The sequence below is a fragment of the Podarcis vaucheri genome (genome assembly GCF_965113315.1).
Source record: "Podarcis vaucheri genome assembly, chromosome: 15".
Lineage (NCBI taxonomy): Eukaryota > Metazoa > Chordata > Lepidosauria > Squamata > Lacertidae > Podarcis > Podarcis vaucheri.
Window position 1 is genome coordinate 24,060,956 of NC_138753.1, and position 20,035 is coordinate 24,080,990.

Genomic DNA, 20,035 nt, shown 5'->3' on the forward strand with positions numbered 1-20,035 from the left:
CGGCCTCGGTCCAGTATACCTGAAGGAGCGTCTCCACCCCCATCGTTCAGCCCGGACACTGAGATTCAGCGCCGAGGGCCTTCTGGCGGTTCCCTCATTGCGAGAAGCAAAGCTACAGGGAACCAGGCAGAGGGCCTTCTCGGTAGTGGCGCCTGCCCTGTGGAACGCCCTTCCAGCAGATGTCAAAGCGATAAACAACTACCTGACATTCAGAAGACATCTTAAGGCAGCCCTGTTTAGGGAAGTTTTTAACGTGTGATATTTTATTGTATTTTTGGTTTCTATGGAAGCCGCCCAGAGTGGCTGGGGAGGCCCAGCCAGATGAGCGGGGTATAAATAATAAATTATTATTATTATTATTATATTACTCAGCAGGAGAAAGAGGGTAGGGAGAGAAGGAGTTTGTCTAGTAAATCTGTGGACCTCACTCCGACAGGAGGCAGGGATGACCACCAACTTGGGTGACTTTAAAAGGAGATAGAGCAAATTCCTAGAGGAGAGGGCTATTGATGGCTACCAGTCATGATGGCTATGCTCTGCCTATGCAGTTGGAGGCAATGGTGATTCTGAATGCCAGCTGATGGAAACTGCAGGAGAGGAAAGGAAACCTGATTGCGGGTTTCCCACTGGGGTATCTGGTTGGGCACTGTGAGAACAGGATGCTGGACAAGATGGGCCATTGGCCTGATCCAGCAGGGCTCTGCTTATGCTGTTATATAAATTTAGGGTCAAAAGCCTCCCAAACTATTCTGCCATATTTCAAAAATTGAAAATCCAGACACATAGGTTGCCATACATCCAGATTTCCCTGGACGTTTGTGCCAATTTCCTCCTCGACACTGCTTCTGACTGCAGTATTCTGGGGAAAGTTCCAGGAAATTCCAGGGGTATGGCAACCCTGCCCCAAACATATCAATATCCTTGAAACATCTGCACGGCATTGCTTTTGACACCTGCTAACGACTTCGTTTGTTTGTTTAGACTGCAGGGGTCAGCAAACTTTTTCAGCAGGGGACCAGTCCACTGTCCCTCAGACCCTGTGGGGGGGCCAGACTATATATATATATATTTGGGTGGGGGATGAATGAATGAATTCCTATGCCCCATAAACAACCCAGAGATGCATTTTAAATAAAAGGACACATTCTACTGATGTAAAAACACACTGATTCCTGGACCATCCGTGGGCCAGATTTAGAAGGCTATGGGCCGGATCCGGCCCCGGGCCTTAGTTTGCCTACCAATGGTTTAGAGAATCCTACCCAGGCTTGCAATTTTAACATGTAATGATAACATGAGCTTCTATTAATTTCATAAATTTCTAACGAGTGCTGATTTTACATTATTATTATTATGTATTTTGATTAATCTTAGGTTAACTTGCTTTTAACGTTTGCTTGTTATCAGTATTTCTTAAAGACTATGATTAATGAATAGCGAATCCTTCATGAATTTTCTAGTCCGAGTAAACCGCTTAGAGGTTACAGTTGATTAAGCGGTTTATAAATCCTGTTAAACAGTTCATATAAGGAAAGAAGTCGGCATGATCAGTGGCTGGGGAATGCTGACTGATTATTGAAAGGGGGAGGAAAGGGGGAACGGGGGTAGGCAGGAGAGAATGGAGAATAAAATGGAGTATCAGGAACAAAAGCACTTCACGCTGCAACATTTTCTTGCAGCTTCCACATATATACTTAGATGAATGTCCTCCTTACCTTGTTGTCCTCCTGGGCCCTGAGAAAGCAGGAAAAGGGGGACGGATTGCATGTGGCCTGGAACCTGCACGAGCTGTTGTAACGTGTGAAGAGAACTCATATCCTGGAGGAAAGTAAGAGCCAAAGTTGTTGTCAGTGGGACCTTTTCACCTAGTTCTGCACATGCTCCATTGCCCACCCCTCTCCATGTGCATCACTCCCCTCCTTACTTTCCCCAAAAATACACAACTGTCCAAGCATGCGCAAATATATCATCCAGTTTCTCATTGGTTGATGACTCGGCACTCGAGGGCCAAAGCCCACAATATGTGGCTAGACTGAAACCAAAGACTTCAGGTGTTTTGAATGCTCCCCCCTCCCACAAATGCAGAACAACCTCTTGGATATTTGAAAAGAGCAGGAGAAGAGTAGACTCATCAGGATGTTAAAAGACCCTCTCACAGGGTCCAGACCGGAGCTCTGCCTCTGGGAAGTTCACAAACAGGGCTTGAAAGCAATAGCTCTCTTCTTCCTTTGCTCTCTCCAGCAACTGCTATTAGAGATACTTTGCCCCTGAACATGGAGGCTCCACTGAGGCACCATGATAACAGCCATTGACGGACCTCCCCTCCTCTATGACTTTGCTTAATTCCCCTTTGAAGCCATCTGAGCTAGTGGCTGCCACCGCACCTTGTGGCAGTGAGTTCCTCAGATTAATTGCACACATGGAGAAGAAGCACTTCCCTTTCTCTATCCTGAATCTCCAGTCATTCAGTTTTATCGGATAACCCTGGGTTCAGGAGTCAGAGAACCTTCTCTGCATCCACTTTCTCTACACCACGCCTCTACCATGACCCCCCTCACTCTGATTACCTTTCCTAACCCTAAACTAAAAGCCCTAAATATTGTAGCCTTTCTTTTTAACAGGACCATGTGGCCAGTATTGTTTATAGTTCATTTATTCACAACCTGCAGCTCCACAAGGTCACAGATGGTCACCCACCCAAGCACTGACCGGACCTCAACCTGCTTAGCTTCAGCACTGGTGGTGCATCAAGTGCCTTAAGGCCACACCCCATATAGGAATTCTTCGCTGGATCTACAACTGCTTTTGATCAACACTTGTCCGTATGAATCACCGAAAGTCTCTTACCCCAGCAATTTGCCCTCCAGGCATCATCGAGGGCCCTTGTACCAGGTGGCTTGATCTGGAGGGAATGGCGGTTTGCAAAGAGTCACCGAGGTCTTCCGTCTTAATCTGTGTGAAAGAGTAAAAGGCAGCATTGTTGCAAAACTCTTGCCAAGATCACGAAGCTGGCAGGAGAAGAGGGAAGGCTGGGGTGCAGAATTCAGGGAGTCTGTACCCCTCGTGGCTTCAGTTGACTTGCTGTAGAATTTATTTATTTATTAGTTGTAAAAAATATTTATATACCACTATATATATATATATTGGAATGGGTCACCACTAAGGATTATGGGGAAGTGCATGCATCCTTAAATGTCTGCGCAAAACTACTGGAATAGAAAAGTTTTCAGCAGATGTTTAAGACTTGGCACAGAAGCCACCTGCCAAATTTCTAGTGGCAGAGCATTCCACAGGATTAGGCTGATGACACGAAAGGTTCAGTTTCTTATAGTCAAAGGAGCCTCCCCAACACATAACCCTGTTTGAGGTTCCCAGAATGTCAAACACCAACTTCTGTACGCAAAGGATGGAAACATTTCTGGGAGACCAACGAAGGAATTTGTCTGCTCCAACAACCACATCGACGTTGAGATAATGTTTCGAAGATTATCTGAATTTGTATACTGCCCTGTACCCACAGATCTCAGGGCCAAAGGCCGGTTAAACAGAAACATTTTCACCTGGTGCCTAAAGATATGTACTTCAAGTGTCAGGTATGCCCCCCTGGGGAGAGCATTCCATAAACGGGGAGCCACAACAGATAAGGCCTGTTCTCATTTTGCTACCCTCTTGACCTCTGGTGGAGGAGGCACATGAAGAAGTGCCTCCTATGATGATCACAGGGTCTAGGTCAGTTCAGATAGGAGGTCCTGAGTCATTTAAGACTGTATAGGTCAAAATCAGCCCGAGCAGTCGAGGCAGGAATGGTGTACTCTGCCCTGGTGAGCAACCTGGTTGCCGAATTCGGCACCTGCTGAAGTTTCTGAACAGTCTTCAGAGGCAGCCCTATGTATAGCATGTTGCAGCAATCTAACCTAGAGGCTACCGGAGCATAGATGACAGAAATTAGGCTATCCCTGTCCAGATAGGGGGCAGCTGGGCCACCAGCTGAAGCTGATGGAAGGCACTCCATACCACCAAGGCCACCTAAGTCTCAAGCAACAGCAAAGGGTCCAGAAGTACCCCAAAGATATGTACCTGCTCCTTTAGAGGTATTCTAACCCCATCAAGAACAGGCAACCTCTCATCCGTCCAGTCTAGGGAACCACCCACTAGCAGTGCCTCAGCCTTATTTGGATTGAGCTTCAGTTTGTTGACTCTTACCCAGTTCATTACTAAGACAAGACCATGGCCCAACACATCCACCCCCACACTTGTAAAGGAGAAGTAGAGCTGTGTGTCATCAGCATATTGCTGGCAATGTACCCCAAAACTCCAGATAACCCCACTCAGTGGTTTCATGCAGATGTTAAACGGCACAGAGGCTAAAACTGAACTCTGAGGAACCCCACGTCTGCAGGGCCGAAGAGCACTCCCCACGTGGAAGGACAGTTTGAGGACCCTTTGTGAGAGGCAGGTAAGGGGAGAGCTCAGTGGGTGAGAAGAGAAGGGTGAGCCCAGGTAAGAGCTGAGAGGGAACACCTTCCTCTCTAGGGGATGAAAGTTAAGATATAGTGGAGAGAGAAAATTTTGTGGTTTCTTCTTCTGTCTCTTCTTTCTTTAGTTTCTTTTCTTTATCTCTTGTGGATGAGTTTGTTGTTTTTACTGTATTGTGGCTATATATATATATATTCGTATCGTATTGTAAAACCTTTATTGGCATCACATACAACATCCAAAACAAATCAGTACAGAATTACCACTTCCCCAGTGGCACAAAACATTTGCTAAAAGGAAGGAGGCAGAGCAGTCTATCGTCACATCTCTAGGTCTCCAGGGAGATTGGGCGTCTGCAGTGACAAAAACCCCCAAATAGAGATATTTAGCCACTAACTTGGTGAGCTCCTGATCATTCCCCAGTAATAGAAAATGTATGACCTCTGACTCTGGTTTCCATATGGAAAAAGAGGAGCACTCCCCAGGCATCACCCTCTGGAAATTACCATCGAAGTAAGACCAGAACCATTGCAAAGACATGCCACCCACCCCTAACTCCAGACAGCCACTCCAGAAGGATACCATGGTCAAGGGCATCTGAAAACACTGAGAAAGTAGATAGTGAAAGAAAAAAAGCAACTTATGGAAAGGAAAGCTGATACCATAATAGGAACACAAAGACCTAAGAGGAGTCTTCTGGATCAGGCCAATGACCCATCTAGTCCAGCATCCTTTTCTCACAGCGGCCACCTTTTCCTTTTGCGGGAAACCCAAAAGCAGCACCTGTGCACAAGATACCTCTCCCCTCCTTTAGCTTCCAGCAACTGGTATTAAGAAGCATTTTCCCCTCCAAATGTGGAGGAAGAGCGCAGCCACCCTGACTAGCAGCCATAGATAGTCCTTTCCTCCATGATTTTGTCCAGTCTGCTATTAAAATCATCCCAGTTGGTGGTCATATGAGCTGTGTGAAGAATTACCATATTTTTCCGTGTATAACACCCCCCGTGTATAAGATGCCCCCTATATTTGGGGACTCTAAATTAAGAAAATGGGGGGGGGGAATTGCCCAGACAAACGCAGACAATATCACATGTTGCCAATGCCAATCTCCTGCTTGCGGCAGCAACCAATCGCCTGTCCCCACACTGCATTATCCGTGCATAAGACGACCCCCGATTTTAAACATAGTTTTAAAATAAAAAATCCTCGCCTTATACACTGGAAAATACGGTACTTTCTTTTGGTTGGATGGCTGTCTGTCATGGATGCTTCAGTTGAGATTCTTGCATTGCAGGGGGTTGGACCAGGTGAACTTTGATGTGTCCCTTCCAGCTCTAAGATTCTATCATTTTATCCGTCTTGAATTTCCCAACATTCAGCTTCATTGAATATAAGCTAATTCAAGTGCTATGAGACAATGTGGGCCAACCCAAAATTAAAAAAAAATGGAAATCAAGTAATAATTTGGCAAAATTGGATGAAAAAAGGTATTTTGACATTGAATCAATTAAAATTACAAATTTGTGGAATATAAGACTTTGCAAGTAAAGTATGGATTAACCAGTGAAAAACAATTCCAATACATCCAATTGAAACATATGTTGGAAAGGCAGTTTGGCTCTGACGCTATAGCAGCATCGGAAACACCCATGCTACTACAAAATTTAATCTCTGCAACGAAAACAAAAAAACTCTACACTTGCACTATATAAAACTCTACTCAACAGGAAGAAATATGATTTAGAATATGATAGAAATGGAATGAAGTGTTAGGTGTACAGATAACAAATGGTATATGGCAGTCAAGTATAAAATCAACAGAAATAGCCTCTATGGATCTAAGACTACGACTTATTCAACAGAAAATAATATTCAGAGTCCACTGGACTCCAGCAAAACTATACCAGAAGAAAATAACAAGTGCAGACAACTGCTGGAGATGTGGGAGTAAAAATGCAAACTTAGTACATATGATGATTAACTGCCCAATGATAAGATCATTTTGGTGCAAGGTGAGGATATTTATAGCAAGAGTAATAAAAAGAAATTGTTATTTAGGGGAATTGAATTTAATTCTAAATTATATTCCGGAAACGTGGGAGATTACAAGGGGTAAAAAAAATGGATGTACCGTGCTATATTAGAAGCAAAAAAACCTGTTTTGATGAATTGGAAGAGCCACAAAAAGATTCCATTGAGCGCATGGACAGATTAGCTCCATACAAATGAATTGCATGTCAACGCAAATTAAGACTGGATAAATATGAAGAAATCTGGAAGGAATATTTAAGCGATAAGGCGGATAGTGGTGGGAAGTAGGGGGAGGAGAGAGTGGTGGGAAAATATTGTTAAAAAGGTGTTGTCATGAGTATATCAGTGTATTCAAATCTGAATTGTCAAATTGTGTTATTAGTGTTATTATGGTTTTTGTTGTATATGTCTTTTGCGGTTGTTGTTTGTATTGAAAAAACGATTAAATAATAATAAGTGTTATGAGACAGGGGATTCCACCCTCTCTACCTACTTTCTCAATGCCATGGATAATTTTACAAACTTCTATCATGTCACATGTTAGTTGCCTTTTCTCTAATTTTTAAAGCCTCATATGCCGATACTTTTCCTCATGGGGGAATTGTTCCACCTGCTTGATGATTTAATTTACTCCTTTCTGACACTTTCCCAACTTGGCAATATCCTTTTTTTGAGCAGAGGAGGCAGCCAGATCTGTGCACGGTATTCCTAATACCGTGAGAAATCTGTTAGTATTTCAGGTGCTGTGCAACACTCTTCGTCGCTCCCAAGTCAGATGGCATGGAATTGCAGACTTAATATTTGCAAGCCTGCAACCAGTCTATGGCAGTGATTTCCATAGTTAGTTCCGTGTCAATTCCCCCCACCCGCAACCTGCTCTTGCCTTAGGGCCCCCTTACCAGAAACGGCCTGGCAAGGGTACAAGGCTGACCCGCTGTGCCAACTGGCAGAGGGACTCTGCACGTGAATGGGCTGGCACACAACACGACGAGCTTTTCAATCAATGTAGCTGACACACACAGAGAGCTCTGCTCCCAGAAGTGCATTTTGGGTGAGGAAGGATCTGTAACTTAGTTAGCCCTTTTGATAATGCGCCAAAAAACACCCAAGTGTTTGACTGCCAAAGCTAAGGCAAACTGAACTTGGTTGGCAGTGTTGGGCATAAAACAACAGTTACAATAAGTCACTTGAACGTGGGGGGCAGGGGCATGATTGGCAGAAAGGAAGCCTAATCATCCCTCACTGATTCTTTCTCTTTTAGTAAATATTTGTTGGTAAAACGTTTCACCACCTCTCAGGCTTTGCTTTCTTCCTGCCTCTTCTCCAGTTTAGTTAGTTCAAGCCAGTGACAGCTGGAAGCTAGAATATGATCAGTCCCTCCAAATGCACTCATTTTCCAGGGACAGTTCCAGGTTTACAGAAGCTGTCCCGGTTTCTGATTTAATCCCGGAATGTCCCGCTTTCCCTTAAAGGTAAAGGGACCCCTGACCATTAGGTCCAGTCGTGACCGACTCTGGGGTTGCGGCGCTCATCTCGCTTTATTGGCCGAGGGAGCCGACATACAGCTTCCGGGTCATGTGGCCAGCATGACTAAGCCGCTTCTGGTGAACCAGAGCAGCACACAGAAACGCCATTTACCTTCCCGCCGGAGCGGTACCTATTTATCTACTTGCACTTTGATGTGCTTTCGAACGGCTAGGTTGGCAGGAGCAGGGACCAAGCAACGGCAGCTCACCCGGTCGCAGGGATTTGAACCGCTGACCTTCTGATCAGCAAGTCCTAGGCTCTGTGGTTTAACCCACAGCGCCACCCGTGTCCCCCCGCTTTCCCTTAGGACGTCCCTATTTTTGTCAGAGAAATTTTGGAGGGTATCGAGTTATGCAACCCGCAAGCCAAGGAGATAGGTAACTATACAACCTGAAGAAGGCATCCGAAGGCAGCCTTGTATAAGGAAGTTTTTAAATATTTAATGTTTTATTATGTTTTTCTATATGTTGCAAGTCACCCAGAGTGGCTGGGGCAACCCAGTTAGATGGGTGGGGTATAAATTTTCTTAAAAAATATTATTATTATGGAATAGGATGTCCCTATTTCCATCAGAGAAATGTTGGAGGGAATGTGTACCAGTGCCACACAAATGACACAGGGACATGCACCTGGAAGGGCCAAAAGCATCTGCTTTGCATGCAGAAGTTCCTGAGTTCAATACCGAACATCTCCAGGCAGGTCTGGAAAGGTCTCCTGCCTAAAACCCTGGAGAACTGCTGCCTGCCGGTGTGGACAACACTGAACGAGGCAAACTGGTATCAAGGTGATGAAGAAAAGGGAAAAGGCCAAAACATAAACAGGAGAGTTCCCAGTAGATTTTGAGCAGTAACTGGGATTTGTCAGGCTTTGAATGGAGGATTAGAGCAGGAAAGGAAAGAAACACCCCAAAAGGTATTTCTCAGAGGATTTGCACAACGAACATCAGAGCCCAGGCATCCTACCAGGTTGCCCTCAGCCTTTGATGATTATAGTGACTAATCATCGTTTACTCACCTGGCAAGAGAACAGAGTGAAACTGGAACCGCAAAAGGTTTGCCCAAAGCAAAAAATTAAAAATTAAAAAAACACACACACACAACAGTACAGTTTCACAAGCCGCAGATCAGCACCCCAACCCCCCTGTTTGCTTTTGTCCACTTGGGATTGCTACTATTTTTGGAGGGGAATTTTAAAAATGTGCCCTGAGCCCATCATTCCTTCCCACATTCGCCACCTTTGTTTTTCAAAAAGCTTGGATTCCCCCCCCCCCACCATAGAACAGTTAAGGCAAGAATAGCATATTTTGAGTGAACTGAACAAAGGGAAGGCAACAAGAAGAATGAATGGATCAACTTGAAAGGTCCATAATCTAGTGACAACAAACAAACATTTGTTGTCTTACTATTTCTTGAATTTTCACAGTCTCATGCAAGTCATGTTGTTAGTATCTTGGACATTTTATAGAAGGGAAACTTAAAACGTCCAAGAAATTAGCAATGTGGCAGTTTTAGAAAGTAGAACGAAGAAAAGGAAACGGTGGGTTTTACAGAAGGTCCATCATTTAATCCATCATATATTTTTTTACAGCCACCAGTGGAAAATGCATGCTTATTATCTCTTATTGCCCCCAGCAGCTGGTCTTCAGAGGTAGATTTCATACAAACATGGAGGTTCCATTTAGCTGTCAGCTATTAATAAAGTTATGCTCCTGAAAGTTGTCTAACGCCCTTTTAAAAAGCCACCCAGGTTGTAAAAGGATTTTTATTTTCGTTTGCATACACTCCCGACAAATCTGAATGAAATAAATCATGAAGGGTTTGGACTGCTTGGTGAGTTAATATATTTACATTAGGCACACTCCAAACTCTGTTGGCTACAATCAGATTAAAACGAGATGCGTTCAATCTCTTGAGAATATTTTGGGGTCCTCTAATGCATGATTTCTCCAGGTAAACTGTTCCGATCTAGAGCCAAATTTGAAAGTAGTTTAGTTTTCATCTGAAAAGGCAGATTATAGTTTGTAGAAACTTTCCCTGTGGTGTCAGGCAATATATTCAATTTAAGCTCTTGTCAAGTTATAAACTTTTGGCCAAAATGAATAGAAGGGAAAGAATAAAAGAGGCAGAAAGTAAGTAAGTAAGTAGGAATTAACAAATTGGATGAGTGTAAGAGAGAGCAGATAATGATTGCCGTTAAAACACGACTAAAATGACCCCTCTGTTTACGTGAACAAAATATTTGGCTAGGAAATAAATTAACATTTTCCCACTTGTCCTATTTCCTTTTACTTCTCTGTTTCTGTTTTATCAACACTTTCTTTCCATGCTGCCATTAATCAAGGACAATGTACCACCATCCTGCAGCCTGTGCATCTGTCTTACTAAGCAAGGAGCCGATTTGTCCAAGGTCATAGTACTGTAACTGTAAGACCAGAAACATCGAATGCATCTACAATTCTGTCCTTGAAACATTTGACGGGCTTCAGTTAATTGACACATAAAGAAAAGAAGCAACATTGCCCTGTTCTCTGTAAAGTTAGTTCAGAGCCACAAAGGAACCTTGAGGATGAAAACCCTGGAAGGTGCCTCTAAATATCACATTTTACCTGAAAAACAATACATATGTAACTTTGCTTTCCCATCTTGTATTGTTTTAAATCTTTGATCACCACCTTGGAACAGGTGGAAATGTCGGGCTTCGTAGAAGCAGAAGAGACTTTTGCTTGTACAAGACAGAGATCTAGTTTTTGCTGATTCCCACCTAGACATGAAAGGCTCTGTCAATTTTGCTACTCTCACCTTCTCATTTTCAATTTAGTTCTCTGCATATTGCAGAAATTTGTGATCGTCTTTTTAAAGGGAGAAATTCACCAGCTTTTTAGTGCAATTTCCTCCTAATTAATACTTTTTTTATTTGCAAAAGAAGATACATAAATTTATTTTAAAAAGCATCTTAATGCCCAAGGGTAAAAGATTATAAAAGGGGGAAGTGGATGTGAGAGTCTTCAGAAAGAACTACACCACCAACCCACATGACTGTGAATATTTCCCCCTTATTCTGCAGTCAAAGCAAGGGTGCTATTGCAACCCCTTCTGCCCAGTGCTCTATTGTTGTGCATTTCAAAGGATAAGTCATGATCCTTTGTCTACCACCCTCTTTCCCTAGTCACCAACAATCTGGACCATGTTTCAAATGACAATTAGGATCTCCCAGCAGTCTAAGGAAAAGCTAAAAGGTTATACCTTTCACCCCTTTGTCCCTTCTGAGCTCAAAACCAAACTCAGAAAAGCATGGCAGGCCCTTCTTCGTAGCCACCGCTCCTGAAGATCCGAAAGAACACCCAAGGCTTCATGTGTTCTTGTCTAAAGCCAACTCTCCAGGGCAAATCCAAACCAGTCACCAGGTGTAGGGAGAAGTATGTCAGCTACCGGAATGATACCCTCGGTTGCCCATGAACAGGACGGTCCCAGTCAGCACCAGGTGCAGAAGAAACGCAAGTTATTTCCAAACTGAGATCAATTTTTTAGCGGCTGCCAAAACAGAAGTGTTTGGAAGCGGTCCAAGCCAAAAGGGGTGTGTCCCTTGCAACCTAGCTGCGAACATCATGTGAACATGAGGTAGGGTTGGTATTGCAAGCTGGTTGCCAGTTTGGGCTGTTTCATTTCTTTTCAGCTTAGCATCGCCCTCCCTTGTTCTCAGAATTTTCGTGATAAACTGGCAGGCTTAAAATAGCAAAACAGAGCCCGCCAACCTGAGAAACAGATCCTGTCAGTTTCGGCTTCTCATTTCCCCAACAACTGATTTCAGATCTCCGCATTCCTGCAGCGTTCCGAAGTTTTTTATTTTATCGCCGTGAAAAGTTCTCTGAATTTTAGTGCTAAAAACACCTTTCAACATGCAGTTTTCTAGTACCTCGGGTTAAGTACTTAATTCGTTCCAGAGGTCCGTTCTTAACCTGAAACTGTTCTTAACCTGAAGCACCACTTTAGCTAATGGGGTCTCCCACTGCCGCCGGGCCACTGGAGCACGATTTCTGTTCTCATCCTGGAGCAAAGTTCTTAACCTGAGGTACTATTTCTGGGTTAGCACAGTTTGTAACCTGAAGCGTATGTAACCTGAGGTACCACAGTAATGTCATCATTTCTCATACTAGAATGCATTTTCCATACCAGATTTCCACCAACATATGCAACACTTTTTATGCATCCTTTCCCCTAATGTGCATTTTTTTCATACACATTGGTTGGAGAACTGCATTGCAAAATTTGGAAAAGTATGAATTTTGGAGGATAGCTGTGTTTCAGTTTGCATACATGATTGAAAACATCATCACCCATTCCTAGTTGCTGCTTGTTTCTATAGGTTTTCTCCTGCCTTCCTTCCAAGTCTTGCTGATCGCTGCCAGTTATTATCAATGAGAAATGCAACCAAACCACAAAAGGCTGGATCCAGAGCTGATCTTTCCACTCCTTCTCAATATTCAAGTTGCCTATGCAGATCTAGAAGAAAATTCATATGCAGATTACCGAGACAAAGCTCCAGATCTTGTTAAGCTTCCTGGGGCTTTGTCTGACTTAATACCAAAGTCAAATAAACCAAGGTGAACAGGAACAGGAGAAGGTACTTTTTCCTACAGTGCCAGTCTCACGCGCCAGTATTTTCTGCAAGAGTTGCTAACAGGGGCACTGCTTCCTGCCCTGGAAAAGGCTCTTTTGCCTTTAACATCTGAATGTATTCAGTGCAGTGCTAAGTGTAAGAATTTACACTTGCACAAGGGAACACGCCACCCCCATCACCTCTTCCTGCTCTGCACCCTCAACACTCATGGGGAAATTTGGGAAGGGGCAGTGAGGTGCATGTACGGAGGAAAGATCCATTGTGCAAGTTACAGAGTTGTGGTTTTAAGAATATCTGCTTGGCGTGTAGCAGAACTTTGGCTCATGTTTTTAAATTGACCCATCTCAGAGGGGTTGGTTTTAGGTAAACTAAGCCAAAAGCATTTACAGGAGTTTGTTACCCACATAGGAAAACAAAATTTGCACTTTGCAAGCTCATCGCTCGAGTTGTGCTTATTAACCACAGAAAATATTATGAAAATTTGGGTTGCTATTAAGCTAATTGCCTCTCTTTTCATTTCCCTTTCCATAAAAAAACTTTTACAGTTGCTTGATGTCGGCTAATCTGTTTGCGAATCTTTGACTCGGGTGTTAATTGTTGTTAATTTTCTCCCTTTCTTGTTTCATTGCACTGGATAACCCCTCATCTTAGATTTTGTAAACTGATAGGATGTCTTCCGCTGGTTACCTTGGGCTAAGCTGTTTCTTTTTTTTTTTTTTTGCAGATAAATATTTTATTAGTTTTCTAAAAGTAAAGAAAAAAAGAATGAAATACTAAAGCATAAGAATAAAGAACAAGAATAACAACACAAGACAGATATACCATATATACAAATAAAAAGTTTTCCACCTGTCAAATTAACATAGTTGTTTCTTCCTGGACTTCCTTCAACCTGCCCGTAAATCTTCCGCAATAAAATTCTAAGATACACATTACCTAGTATGTATTGTCATTAGACATTCTTCTACCTCTATTTACCTTGGACAATACCTCTTCCTCTTTCACAGTGCTTCTCTGAATCCCCTTAACGTTATTTGACCTTCACTAAGATGCTCCAAGTAATCCACATATTTCCCCCAGTCCTTGACAAACTTTTGGTCTCTTAAATGTCTGATCTTTCCAGTCAATCTGTCCAAATCCGCGTAGTCTAGTAACTTCGATCTCCACTCCTCTATTGTTGGCATTTCCTTTTTTTTCCACTTCTGAGCAAGGACTATCCTTGCTGCTGTTACTGCATAATACATAAATTTGTGGTCTTTCTTCTTAATTTCATTCCCTAGTATTCCTAGCAGGAAAATTTCGGGTTTTTTGGTAAACGTATATTTTAGAACCTTTTTTAATTCAATATATACTTCCTCCCAATATTCTCTCACTCTCCTGCACTCCCACCACATGTGATAAAAAACACCCTCCTTCTCTTCACACTTCCAACATTTGCTGTCTACTTTGTACATTTTTGACAATTTCGCAGGTGTTATGTACCACCTGTAAAACATCTTCATGACGTTCTCTTTCACCGTCATACACGCGGTGAAATCCAGACCCTCTTTCCATACATTCTCCCAATCTTCAAATTGTATAGCGTGGCCCACATCATTGGCCCATCGGATCATTACTGTCTTAACTTCTTCGTCTGCCAAATTCCAATCCAGCAACATCTTATACATTCTAGATATTATTTTCACCTCGCTATTTATAATTTCCGTCTGGAATTTTGATTCTTTATCTGCGTACCCTCTATCTTTGGCCTCTTTTCTAAACATCTCGTTAACTTGGACATGGTGCAACCAGTCATACACGTACCCCTTAATCTGCTCATACGGTTTTAATTTCCATTTCCCATTCTCTTTCGTTAGCAGTTGTTCATATGTTGCCCAGTCTCCACTCATATTGATTTTCTTGAGGCTCATCACTTCGAGGGGTGAAAGCCAGTGTGGGATCTTAGGTTCTAGTATGTACTTATATCTTTCCCATACTTCGATAAGTGGGCCTCTAAAAATGTGATTTTCAAACCCCTTATGCATTTTCCTCTTACCACACCACAGATAGGCATACCAGCCGAATCTGTTATTAAAACCCTCTAAATCGAGTAACTCCTTATTCTTTAGCTTGGCCCAATCTTTTATCCAGCAGAGACATACTGCCTCATAGTAGAGTCCCAAGTCCGGTAAGGCAAAGCCTCCCCTTTCCCTTCTATCTGTCAACAGTTTATATTTTATACGGGGTTTTTTGCCCTGCCATATAAATCTTGATAGTACTCTCTGCCATTCCTTGAACACTCTACTCCCCTTAATTATGGGAATGGTCTGAAATAAAAATAATACCCTCGGTAATACATTCATTTTAATAGTATTGATCCTTCCCCAAAGAGACAGTTTCAGTCTTCCCCATGCTTCCAGGTCTTTTCTTATTTCTCTCCACACTGGCTCATAATTATTTTTAAATAAGTCTATATTTTTAGGCGTAAGCCAAATCCCCAAATATTTTATTTTCTTAACCACCTGTATCTGTGACTGTTCTTGGATTATTTCTATTGTTCTTTGATCTATATTCTTTACCATCATCTTTGTTTTCCTCTTATTTAATTTAAAGCCTGCTATTTCTCCAAATTGGTCTATTTCCTTTAGGATTTCTTCTATTGTAGTTATTGGGTCTTCCGTCATGATGACTAAATCGTCTGCAAATGCTTTGGTCTTATAAGCGTGTTGTCCAATTGTCACTCCTTTAATTTTCCCGTTTTGTCTGATTGAATTCAGAAGTACTTCCAATACCATTATGAACAGCAACGGGGAGAGTGGACATCCCTGTCGTGTTCCCTTCTGTATCTTTATTTCTTCTGTCACAATATTGTTTATGATCATTTTGGCCTTTTGATCTCTGTATATTGCGTTCACTCCATTAAAAAAATATCTGCCTACATCCAGGTGTTCTAAGTTCTTCATCATAAAGTCCCACGCCACTAAGCTGTTTCTTAAAAAGAATCTCTCAGAAATGAGAAAGGATGAAGCAGTCAGATATTTTCAAATTTCAGAATCTACCCCCACCCACTTACAATCTTGCCAGAGGCTGGCATTACTATATAATGAGGTGCATTCAAGATTACCTCTGTTCATCTGCTAAGCTGCCTCCTTCCTATATATTCTGCTAGGCCATAGGTTTTCAACCTTTTTGAGTCCCTGGCTCCTTAACCAACTGCATTCTTTCTGTGACACCCCTGTGGGGCTCAGGAGCCCAGTGATGTCACCCCTTGCCTGCAGAGCTGGCAGCCTCTCACCCTTTTTCGAACACCCTCCCTTGTGGAGTGTTCCCTCAGCATCCTCTCCTTGGGAGTCCTCCAGGCAGCCACCGCTGCTACCCCGGTCTCTGAGCTGCACCCCCCCTGCCCCAGAGAGAGGTGCCTCCTCACATTGCCCCTCAGGGTCCTGGGAAGAGGATGCCCCCAGCCTTAGTGGCCCAATGGAGACTGGCCAAAGGTGAACATGAGGCCAGCACCTTACCTTGGGAAGCAGCAGTGGCAGCAGTGGCAGTGATGCCAGGCTTGCATGGCGGAAAGGCTCCTCTTCAGCACTGGGCACTCTGCTCCCAGGCAAGCTTTGCACACAACAAGCACAAGAAAAGCTAGTGCAGCACCTGCCTGGCCTCCTACTTGCCTGTCAATTCCCAACAGCAAGGGTTGGTGAACAGAGGCCAGTGTTGCCCACAGCACCCCTCACCACCATTCAAGGCTCCCCAGGGTGCCATGGCCCACTGGTTAAAAACCCCTGTGGGTTTACTTTACTGTGATTCCTTTTTCTGTCATTTTCACTTTTTAACTAGACACCTCCATTCAGTCTGGAGAACATTGTCAGGACTGGAGTCCTTAGTGCTGATGGATGGTTGCAAATCAATATGCAAAGCAACTTTAAAATGATAACTTTGTAAAAAAGAATATCCCCAGCCTTTGTAGTCAATAGATTCATCCCCACTGACAATCTGGAGACGTGCAGATCTATAAATCATTTAAAAGGAAGCAATATGTGCAGGTGCAGGAAGCAAAGTTTTTCCAAAGCCAGATGGGTTTTAACAAGTTGGTCTTACTGAGTGGCAGATCAGAAGCACAGAGTTCAGCTGTGTGAGAGATTCTAGGGGTTACAGGATTTGTGTTTTCCTTTGGAAATGAAGCAAAGCAGAGACTGTGGTGTCTTTATGATATCTGGTTTATTTACACACAAATGCACCCTTAACTCTGGAGGAGTTCCGAGCATTGTACTGAAAGCGGGTTCTGTCTCTCGCATGGCTGCAATGTTGGATGCAACACTGCCAGCCCCCATGGTGCTCTGGCCCTCCTTTTTCCACCCTGCAAACAACTTGCCAAATGCAACCAACTCTCCTTCAACTTGCATCACCACCCACTCCAGTTCTGCCCCTCCCTCCTGCAATTCTATCTTTTGTCTCCCGCTAGCTATCTCTCAGCTCAGGACAGGGCTCTGCATCCTTTGCCTTGTTGGTGGTTTCCGTCCTGTCTTTGTTTGCTTAAAGGATTTGGCCATTCAGGCTGGCTTGGACATGGGAAGACCAGTACCATAGTGTCTGGCATCCAGAAATTAGAAGGGGGAGTCCAGGCACCCAACAAATTCATAACAATATTGTCTTAGATGTGCATTGTTTTGTTTTCTCTTGGAGGAATACTTTTATATAAAGGAGCATCCCAAAATGTGCTCCTCCGTTCTAGCCCCCTCATCCTGTTTCTAAGTACAGAGCTAGTGTGGTACAGCAGTTAGACCTGTACTTGGAAGAACCAGGTTCAAATTCACTCCCCACAGCTGCAAAGCTAACTGGGTGAATTACTGTCTCTCAGCCTAACCTACCTCACCAGGGTTGTTACAAAGGGAAAAAACTGAGGAGAGAGAAGAGCTAGTTGCAGTCCTTTGAGGAATGGAGGAACACAAACCTAAGAAACAAATGCATCAAATTGGCAGAATGGGCTTGTAATGCTTCAGAGTGCATATTTTTGGATGCCCAAAACTCATTGCCTGTAGAAAATCAGCATGTATTATAGTATTTTAATATTTTTTGGAAGCCGCCCAGAGTGGCTGGGGAAGCCCAGCCAGATGGGCGGGGTATAAATAAAATAATAATAATAATAATAATAATAATAATAATAATAATAATAATAATAATTAAGCACAATGAGTATGCTGCTGGGATAAAACCTAGAATCACAGAAGCATAGAACTGTACAGTTGAAAGGGCTAATCTCGTCCGACCCCCTGCAATGCAGGGATCACAGCTAATCACAACCTTTCTTTTTGTTGTGCTGGATTTCTACTTGAGGGAGCTCTTTTTTGTGTGGAATCCATCATCTGCATCTGAAAGCAGCACTGCCTGTTTGTCAGTTTCATCCCCAATATTCTTCTCCTGCATGTATGCAGACCCAAAAGCACCTGTTAAAAGATCTGACTTCGGGATCTATAACCCAACAGGTGACACGGCCTTTGTGAGAAATGAACGGGCAATAGCAGATCACATGTTTGGTTGCTCTGCAGAAGCCTAATCCAGTTTCCAGGGTCACCTTGGCACATGATCGATGGGTATCTCGTTTCAAGGCTGATGAGAAAAAAAACCCCAACTAAACAAAAACAAAACAAAACTTGAACAACAAATGGTGGGTGATGGAAAATGATCAAAGCTCACTTGCATAACCCGTTTGGAGGTGTTTCATAAACATTTCACAAGACAGGAGAGTGATGAAGAAGGAACATCTCCCAACCTGCCTGTAATTACTTGCTCCAGCTTTTCCCTTACCTATAAGGGCAAAGGAAAGGATAGGAGGACGATTACGTCTAATAATGATCATGAGAAGAAGAAAAAACAACCCTCTGTTTTGTAACTGATCTATAAACTTTTGGCACAAAGCTGCTTCATGAAGACATCCTGCAGACACAGCAGTGCTGAGGCTGAGCCCCACAGGAACGAGATGAATGAATAACAGCACATCAGCAGGGCTCCGGTGGGAGGGACAGAGATGCGGGCAGAGATAGTCAGGTGCCTCTGGCCCTGTCAAACCAACTCGAATGTTTCACTTACAAGTCTTTCTCATAAACAGGAGGCCAGTTCCTCTTGCCTAATGTCTCGAGGACTGATGAAATTCTCCCAAAAAGTTCTTGGAAATAGCAACGGCTATTTTGCGGCCTCCCTCCACCCCACAGCCTTAGGCTGTTTGCTGGAGAGCTCCCACACTCCATTTGTGGGATCTGGGCCACATGGCACACTCAGCATCTCCTCCTTGCTACTTCAGAGGCTGCACGCCTCTGAATGTTGGTTGCTGGGCATCACAAGTGGGGAGAGGGTTGTGGGGTTCACCTCTTGCTTGTGGGCTTCCCAGGAGAGGTGTTTTGTTAGCCACTTTGAGAGCAGGATGCTGGATTAGATTTTCCCTAATATACACATTTTTGGTCAGGTAAAGGGACCCCTGACCATTAGGTCCAATCATGACCGACTCTGGGGTTGTGGCACTCATCTTGCTTTATTGGCCGAAGGAGCCGGCGTACAGCTTCCGGGTCATGTGGCCAGCATGACTAAGCCGTTTCTGGCAAACCAGAGCAGTGCACGGAAACGCCGTTTACCTTCCTGCTGGAGTGCTACCTATTTCTCTACTTGCACTTTGACGTGCTTTTAACTGCTAGGTTGGCAGGAGCAGGGACCGAGCAATGGGAGCTCACCCCGTCGCAGGGATTCGAACCGCCAACCTTCTGAACGGCAAGTCCTAGGCTCTGTGGTTTAACCCACAGCGCCACCCACTTCCCTTTTGGTCAGGTATTTCTCCTTAATAGAATTCATTTTACATGTTCTTTTCATGATTTACAGTGGTACCTCTGAATACTAACGGGATCCATTCTGGAGCCCCATTTGCATCCAGAAGCAAACGCAACCCGCATCTGTGCCTGCACGTCGCGATTCGCTGCTTCCGTGCATGTGTGTGACATCATTTTGACCGTCTATGCATGCGCGAGTGGCAAAACCTGGAAGTAAATAATGTGATAACTGAGGAACTTAAGATAGAAAAAGGAACACGACAGGGGTGCCCAATTTCCCCATTGCTTTTTATTTCTGTTCTGGAGGTGTTGCTGAATATGATTAGAAATGACCAGCAGGTTAAAGGTGTATAGGTCGGAGCTAAACATTACAAGTTAAGGGCATTTGCAGATGACCTAATATTGACCTTACAAGAGCCATACACTAGTACGAAAAAGGTGTTGGAGATAATTCAACAATTTGGCCAGGTAGCTGGATTTAAATTGAACAAACAAAAAACTAAAGTTTTAGGAAAAAATTTAACAGTCATGGAGAAGGAGAAATTTCAAGAAGAGACAGGTTTGACAGTGGTTAAGAAGGTGAAATACCT

General features: G+C 43.4%; 1 protein-coding gene across 3 annotated transcripts in view; it reads right to left on the minus strand.

Moving 5' to 3' along the window:
• The window catches only part of POU2F3 (POU class 2 homeobox 3), a 99,057-nt gene that overhangs the window by 24,893 nt on the left and 54,129 nt on the right, over positions 1-20,035 (minus strand). For 2 of the 3 annotated variants that reach the window (XM_082201056.1, XM_082201054.1), the window contains 2 exons: positions 2,848-2,952; positions 1,716-1,818 (listed from right to left, as the gene is read on the minus strand). In XM_082201056.1, the coding sequence (XP_082057182.1) occupies positions 1,716-1,818; positions 2,848-2,952 (208 nt within the window). Of the gene's footprint in view, positions 1-1,715; positions 1,819-2,847; positions 2,953-11,276; positions 11,542-20,035 lie in introns of those variants that run through there. The other variant, XM_082201055.1, reaches the window with a different exon arrangement.